The following is an 8791-nucleotide window of genomic DNA, read 5'->3' on the forward strand; positions in this document are numbered from 1 at the left end:
GGCTGAATTGTGTCCCCCAAAATTCATAATTTGAATACGTCAGAATGTGACTATATTTGAAGATAAGGCCTTTAAAATGGTGATGAAGTTAAAATGGGGCACTAAAGGTAAATCCTAATACAATTGGACCGGTGTCCTTACAAGAAGACAAAATTTGGACACACAAAGAGAAACCAGGGGTGCTCTGCACAGAGAAGACTATGTGAGGGCACAGGGAGAAGGTGGACATCTGCAAGCCAAGGAGAGAAGCCTCAGAAGGAAGCAACCCAGCCGACATGTTGGTCTTGGACTTCTAGCTTCCAGAACTGTGAGAAAATTAATTTATGTTGTTTAAGCCACCCAGTCTGTGACATTTGGCATACATGGTATATGGTTATATGGAGGAGAACCGTAGGGGTGAAGGTGGACAAAGAACGCCACTAAGAGATAGATGTTCAAAGTCCCCTGAAGACCATGCCAAGGAATATGGTCTTTATTGTGAAGGAAAAGAAGAGATGCTAATGATGTGAGAAACTGATATATACACCTGTGATAAAACGGATTGGTAATTCCAATAAATTCAAAGACTCGCTTAACTAAGATGTCATTGTTGTCAAATTAAATTTTAGAGTGGAATGGGATAAAAATTACTTCATAGAAAGTATTTTCTAAAAAAAAATTAAAAAAAATTGATGATGCCAGAAAGAAACAGAAAAAAAAAATTACTTCCTAATTTCAGAGTAAGCTGCTTTGGGGATGGATGTTAGCAATCGGCAAGGTCACCAACTAATATATTGATAGTTCTCAAATATTGTTGGAGTACATCTGCTAGGATGCGTTTCAAGGCAACTATGTAAGCTATGCTTTTGTGTCATTGGTAGAGAAGTCCCTGAAAGTGCAAATATTTAACGATTCTATAATTAGCCTTTTATTCATGAGGACTAACTCCCTCCCCTTGACTTGAAGCAGAGACAGACGTGTGTTGGTGTTTGAACTCTCGTCTAGCTCTGTGGTCTTGGACAAGTCACTTTACTTCACTCTCATCTTTCAAATAGAAGTAAATCTCCTTCCCTGCTGCCTCCCAGGTGAACGATGAGATGGGGTAATAAACCATCTTATTGGGTTATTACCGTATCAGGCGGAGTCACACTGTGTTCATGGTGAAAAAAAAATCTCCATTTAAAACAAATTTTAATTAGAAATGGCAACTGGAGAACTAGCAGACCTCTGGACTGCTAAATAGAAAATATGGAATCCTTTCCAGGGTCCATGTGGCAGGGTGGAAAGGGTGTAGGTTTGGAGACGGGCACACCTTGAGTCTCAATACATGCCCTATCTCTTAGCGCTTATAGGATCTTAGGTAAGCTGCTCACCGCTCATCTGACATGGAGACAGTACATGTGAAATATTGGCACCTGGTAGGTGCCTAAGCAAAAGACTCTATTAAGCTGATCATAATAGTACCTCTTCTGGTGGTAAACTGAGCAACTTTGGAGGAGTCATTTTGTCAGTTATTGGGGCCCACGTTTCACTGACAATTACTGAATACCTATTGTGTGTGTGACAGGGTAACTTTGTGTGTTCTTCACCCCCAACTTATTCTAAGAATGTTTCTTGGTCCTTTGTGTGCCCTTGTTTCAAGGTCGTGCAGAACAGGAAGCAGAAGTTTCTTGAAAACATGTCTTTCTTTCTTTTCTGAAAGTCCAATTTAAGAATATGTGATGGCAGTGGAAGAATAAGAGATCTTTGATGGGAGATTGCCCTAAACCGGGGGATACTGGGGGTTGGGCATCAGTGCATCTGTGAGAAGCGGAAACCCTCCCTCTGTGGCCAGGCCTCACAGAGGAAGGGCTGTCCAGGACTGCTCTGAAACCAGGTTCCTGGTCTGGACAGTGATTCTCGAGTCCCAAGCAGGGGGTTGAAAGCAGAATCCATAGACATCGCAGGGACAGGCAATGTATGAGAACCGGCATAACTGGTGTGAAGGAAGACCTCTAAGTTATTTGAAGGTGGTGAGAGTAGGAGCCTATTAATTTCTAAAACCAAAGTTCCTGCAGGCACGGACTCCTGGAATCAGATTCACGTTGAATTCAAGGAAGTAAAGGTGACATTTCTTGCAGAGCCATGTTTGCCGACTGATTGAGACCTGCTATAGTGATAAGGCTTTGGAAAATCGAGACACAAATTAATTCCTAATCTTTAGAGGCTTACCACCGATTTGGGAGCTGGAGGAGGTTAGGACACCTGCATGATACCTCTTTCAGAGCATTGCAAGACCCTGATGTGGTATGAGCTACATGAAGACTTCTCAGTCTCAAAAGGTAGAGTTTTCCAAAAGGCAGACAGCCAGGATTACGGATACGAGTGTTTCCTGAAAAGATATATTAAAATACACCCTCCCAATCATTGCATGTCAATATCACATCATGTGGTTGCTCTAGCTGTAAACTCATAAAATTTTCTAGACGATAATGTTCTTTTGGAAATATGCCTATTTGATATGAAGGACAAGTCCAGAAACAAGTGATGGAATAAGGAACTGTATAGTTAATGATTTCTATAGAAGTGCTCAGAGAGTTCTCTTCATGGAGTCTGAGAGATGAGCTCAGAGGTCAACCAGCTCCTCCTGTCCTTTCCATTTCCTACCCCCTCCAATTTCGCTGGGTTTAATCTGGATTTAGTGAGGTCTCAAGGATGTTGTTTGAAAGACCACCATGATGGTAAAGGCCTTGGTGTAGCAGGTTTAGGAAACTGGCCCCATATCCATCTCTACCCCTCAACTGTTTTGTGAACAATGGCTGTTGTTATCTCTTGCCTGGATAAATATCACTTCCTAACTGGAGGTTTAGTCTCTGCCCCTCCTGCACGCTGATTAATCATCTTAAATCATTGTTCTAATAAACTGTCAGGGAGTTACTTTCTTGTTTACAAACTTTAAATGATCACTACATTGGAAAAATCCAGACTTTATCATTTGGCATTCAAGGCTTTCTGTGACCTGATTCCAATCAAGTCTTTTTTCCCCCCCTACCAAGTCTTTTGAGCTCATTTCCCTTTGCTTTCTACCCTGTTTCCCCGAAAATAAGACCTAGCTGGACCATCAGCTCTAATGCGTCTTTTGAAGCAAAAGACGCATTTGGACCCAGTCTTATATGAATTTTTGCTCCAAAAGATGCATTAGAGCTGATGGTACAGCTAGGTCTTATTTTCCGGGAAACACGGTATGACTGCACTTTGTTTTTGCCAGGGCAGCTCTCCTACTACTCCCCACTCTGTTCTCCTTCAGGCTTCTAAAAAATGTTCTTGCTGCCTGGAATGCCCCTCCCATCAATACTTATCCATCTTTCAAGGCCAAGTTACATGTTACCTCCCCTTCCTTGAGCATCAGGACGTATTCTGCCCCTTACTTCCCGGAAGACCTCAGGCAGGTTACTAAATTTTCTAGGGCTCAGTTTTCTCATCTGTGAAATGGGCAAGTAAACACCCACTTTGTAGCCTTATAAAGTACACATGGATTAGTCATATTGTAAAGTACTTAGCCCAGTTCCTTGTACACGTAACTGTCAAAGAATGTTACACATTACTCTGATTTTTCGAGGGACCTGAGGTCTCCTTTTCTCTGAATCCCCATTCCCTTTGACTCTCTCTTACATTCTTCCCTGTAAATGTAATTTTACATGTTGAAACACACATTTTATTTTCCCCATTCAATTGATAACTCTTTGAAGGTGGAATCATGTGTTATCCTAGCTTGGGTCCTTGGCAATACCTCCTCTACAGTAGGCCCTCAAACCATAGGGAAAGGCTGACCTTCCTGCTATGAAATTTCTCTTTTCTGTCACTTTTCTCTTCCTTTTAAAAATTGACAATAGTTTTTTAAAAGGTCAGTTTCCTTAGGTATGACAGTCCCAATTGATGGGCTTCTGTTTCACAGAAGTATGGAAGACGATTCATGAAATGGCTGGTGGAGATTGATAAATTTCAATGAAATCTTGAGAAACTTCATGAAGTTCCTGTGGCCTGAACTTACGGGGCCAACTCACCCTCACCATTTCCAGTATGCATTCCACATTTTATGGCTTGTGTGAGAGGCCTTGGGGAAATGTTCTAAAGAGTTTGGAAAACATTAGATTAGAATGACCGACTCACGGAGAGACAGAGTACACATTAAGAAACAAAAACATGTGAAAATGAATGACTTTCTAGCATGTGGGATGATCAAAAAGTTTTGATTAGTGGTGCCCATGAAGTAACTAACTGAGATAAATTTGAGCAAGTTACATAGCCTTTCTGGCCTATGGTGTTCTCAAATTGTGAAGTTTATAGTAGAATCCCACTAATAATATCCCCAATAGATTGTGAGTTTTAAATGAGAGTATTCAAATAAAATAACCTAGAATAGTGCTTGGCACAAAATAAGTGGTCAATAAAATGTTATAAATTAATATGTTTTTATTAGTAGAAATAATGTAAGTGGAGTATTTTTAAAACTGTATGTGTGAGAAGTCCTGCAGCGAAGAAACCAGAATTTAATAGCTAATCAGAAGAGCTCACATTCACTGAGCTCTTACATGCCAGGTAGTCTGATTATAGACACTTCACATGAATTCTCTAATCCTCAGAATGCCCCTATAAGGATAGATATCCTCATTTAACAGGTGAAGAAACCGAGGCTTCAATGGGCCTGCTTTCACAGGGCAGTTAACGGATGGAGCTAAATTTGAAGTCAGATGTTTTGTGATCCTAGAATCTGAGTTCTGGCCCACCGTGCTGCACAGCTTTCCACATTCCCAAATGTGCCTGACCAGGAAATACTTTTGGTGATTCTCTTACCAGTAGCCCATGAAACTGGTGTGGCTTGTGATGCACTTTGGGGAACAGAGCCTCATCACCCCCAATCTACTTGGTTCACAGGGGCAGCCGGTATCTTTCCACCCCTGTGCCTTTGTTCATTGGCCTCTGCCTTGCCCCTTTCGCTTCTGTCATGATACGTTACTCCTCCTCCAAGGTCTAGTTCAAGTGCAACTCTGAGGAGCTTTCTTTGACTTCATCAGCCTAATTTTCCAAAGCCCCTCTCATGTGGTTCTCCACATCCTTTCTACACTGTCATGTTTGGTCTCTCTGTCAAGGATCAGGTTTAAAGAGCTGTGGTAAAGTTTTTGACACAGACTGGATGCTCAGTGAAGGGTGCCCCTTTCTTAGCCCCTCTGGGGTTTGATTCCTGGGCCTGGGGCATTTCAAGTCCTGGTGCACAGACTTGGGGTGTGTGTCAGTACCTGGCAACCTGGGCTGAGTCTGGTTCACGTCCTTTTCACGTTCAGACAGCGAGGCTCCCATACCCCCTGGCAGTTCAGTAGTTAACACTGTCCTGCCTCCGTTGTCCCCCACAGATGCTGCCTCCTCCCCAGCCTCTCTGAGGTGAACAGACAGGATTAGGTCAATTGGGCCACTCATCAGCGTCCTTTTTGGGACAACCCTGACCTGTCCTTTCCAGGGCACTGTCCAGTTTTCATTACACAGGACTTCCCCCCCAACCAGGGGCTGCGCCTCAAATGAGTCAGCTGGCTTGGGGCTTCATTAGCAAGTCTAATCGCTGTTTTGTTTTTGTCCTCTTTGGGGCCTTCTCTGGCCCAGAGGTGGTGCCTGGGGTGTTGGGGGGGGGTCGGTCTGGCTTCCAGAATGCTGCCAGCCACCATCGGAGCCCATGTGGAGAAGTCCACGCTCCACTCCCCAGCAGTCACGTCATGCCACACGGCGCTTTTCTCGCTTTTCTCGGCCGCACCCATCCCCAGGGTGCACTCCGGCGCCATGTAAACGCTGGCCATCCCAGCTTCCCAGCTGCCTGCAATGAGGTCATGGGGTGGGGTCCTAGAGACCCCCTCCAAATAGGGGGGTGCTTCCTTAACTGGCCTGGGAATGGCCAAGGGGATGAGAAGGAGGAGATGATGATAATCCTGTATGTCCAACCCACTCTTGATGTTCTGTGGCCGGAGTGGATAGAAATGGAAAGAGAAAGGGAGAGAAGAGAAGGTACGTGGGGAAAGGACGACGAGTGGGCAGGCACAAGTGTCTCACTTCTTCCACTACAACTGCGGGTGGAGAAAGGAACTAACAGTTTCTCTTGAACACCTTGCAATGAGCTGACGGAACTGCCTTCTCTCTTTTCTATAATAATATCCCTCCTCTGACCTTAATCTCTTTCCTTTCACTGAGACCACAAAAGACAGGGAAAGCCACTGTAATCCATCTATGGAATCAGAATTTGACACAGAAGGAACAAAAATATCCCAGACACAAAGCAACAGGTAGAGTCCTTCTCAACCCAAGCGCGGTGCCTACGGGTCAGCACCTCACGTTCTCAGGCCTAACACGTATGTTTGCGAGTGTTCCTGTACCAGTGGGTTTTGCAGCTGGAGGTGGCTTAGATGTCCCAAACCCCTCAAGCTCGGTCAAATCCACAGGGCTTTTTAATTTCTGCCTGTGAGCACAGATGTGTGCGTGGAGGAATGAATGTGGGGTTGTGCTAAATCGCAGCCTGCTGGAGGAATTTGCAGCCCTCTGCAAATATCTAGTTTTTTTTGCACCTGGAAGTCTGCCTTGAAAGATGGGAACACTGATAACAGACATTTTCAGGGAAATTGGAACAACACAACGCACATTTACATGCCCCTCCACCTAAAAACCACAAGATGCGTCTCATAAGACCAATGTATAGAAAAAGAAGGATATTCTAGCCTCTCTGCTCCCTACCTGTTTCTGAGACACAATCAAGAAGGCACAGCCATCCCATTTATTTACTAGCATTGTCAATCAATTACAACTTGAATTAACAAACTTCAAGTTGAACTTCCCCCCACTCTCCCGGCCCCGCCAGGCATAATAGCTATAACATCCTCTCTCGTGTGATTACAAAGGAAAAGTCAAATGATTTACTTAACTTTTGAAAACATAGTCTGCAAAACAAGTTTACAAGAAGTCATAGCAACCATATTTAAGAGAATTTTTGGAATGTTATTAAAATCTTCCATGGGAAAAATTTCTGAGTTAGTAGAAGGATCATAACTCCGGAAGTTGAGTTGCATATAACAGATAGGAAAACATAGATACCCTGACTTTGGCAATGGATTAGCCCATCACCACATGAGCGTATGCCAGGCGCATCCGAATTGAGATTTTGAAGACTCGCACACATTTTCTGAAAGAAATGGCATTTTTCATACAGTCAAAGATATTTTACAGAGGTTTGTGTGACACGCGGAATAGAAAGTGGAGAAAGCATCACTGCTGAGGTTTTCCAACCTCTGATTTATCATTTGTTGATATAATTTCTACAAGTTCCTTATTTCTTTGCAAGTAGCTGTCTTAAGTTCCATTAGTAAATATTTTTGGTGAAGGCCAAAGAAGAGGGAAAAAGAGAAAAACTGCAGTGAAAATGATAGCTTACCTTTGCTAGGCATTGCTGGTATCAGACTTTTCCCCAAAACATGAGGCTTGCTTGCTTTGGTTGTCCCATGAATTTAAAAACCATTAAAAAATGTAAAGCAGAATACTTGTTTATTATGCAAAGCTGCTTCAAAACAATATAAAAAATAACTTGATGAAAAATAAAAGTCTCGTCTGAGCATGAGAACGCGTTTGAAGCTTGGAGCTCATGCTGTGGTACAAAGTTTTGCAACTGTCTTTTTCAGTTTAAACAACCTTCCGCTCCTCCCAGACACTTGCCAACTCCTATAATTTAAAGCAACTGCGATCCTTCCCATAATACTCACATTTCAAAGAGCTTAATATATACTCTCGTTAGGAGTGAGTAGGAATGGATGACGTTCTTCTGCAAACCCCAGACTGAGGCGATTGAGAAGCAAAGGTTTCAGGTATCTAAACTCTTCTATTTCTCTCTTTTATCCATTGACCTTCTCACCGTGTTACTTCAAGTTGCTTCTGCCTTTTCAAGTGATGCCTTGAGACCAAATGGCATCGCTTCCCTGGAAGCAAACAAAGCACATAGGAAAGTTTATGTCCCACTTTATGGAACAGTGATATTAGTGATAATTGTGTTTAAACATTACTTTTGCTAACACCATTATTTCCATGCAATTCTTCCCTAACTTAGCTGAAAATTTAAATTTAGTGTACATTATGTTTTCATAAAAGGAAAAAGTACCTAAAATGATGCTATTTGCATTGGTCTTATTTTAACCTTCATCTTGTACGCAAATCATAACCTCTAGGATCGATATTTGGTTTGCAGAGTCTGTCTATGTAGCTGAAGAAGTCTCCTGATATTTAGCCTGTAATCGATGTTCTCAGTTTTACTATTTCCACCATCCTTTCCCAACTGCCATTAATCTCTCTCTCCTCCCTTCACCCACACATACACACACACACACACACACACACACACACACACACACACACACACTTGTGAATTCAAATTACAGCTAACTTAAAGTGTGGTCAACTGAAAATGGAGATTGCAAAAAATATTTATAGTGTATCGTAAAGCAGGTTTTGCTCAATACCTGGTAATAAGTGCTCAGTATACACTTACTGAATAGAATTAAATATTGTGTACATTCAGACTAATTAACAGTTGTGATAATTTTGTTCTGCATACGTGTTCCCACTAGTCAAGCTCAATAGGTCAAAGCTTGTACATCAGGAAATGTGTGCCCCTGCCAGATTTAATGAATGGCTATGACATAGTAAAACCACATAAATGAATATAGAAAACATTTGTTACATAAATAAACGGTTTGGTGGAGAAAAGAAATGTTGACACAGGCACAAGCTATTAAGTATGCTTACTATGTAA

The 8791-nt window shown here is 42.3% G+C and overlaps 1 protein-coding gene across 1 annotated transcript in view; it reads right to left on the reverse strand.

The window, feature by feature from the left end:
• C1QTNF7 (C1q and TNF related 7) overlaps window positions 1-7828 on the reverse strand; it is a 95097-nt gene extending 87269 nt beyond the window's left edge. Inside the window, exon 1 of the mRNA XM_081049556.1 lies at window positions 7424-7828. Within this exon, the coding sequence (XP_080905682.1) occupies window positions 7424-7436 (13 nt within the window). The 5' untranslated portion in view covers window positions 7437-7828. The remainder of the gene's footprint in view (window positions 1-7423) is intronic.
• Between the last annotated feature and the right edge of the window lie 963 nt (window positions 7829-8791).

The sequence above is a fragment of the Rhinolophus hipposideros genome (assembly GCF_964194185.1).
Source record: "Rhinolophus hipposideros genome assembly, chromosome: 1".
Taxonomy (NCBI): domain Eukaryota; kingdom Metazoa; phylum Chordata; class Mammalia; order Chiroptera; family Rhinolophidae; genus Rhinolophus; species Rhinolophus hipposideros.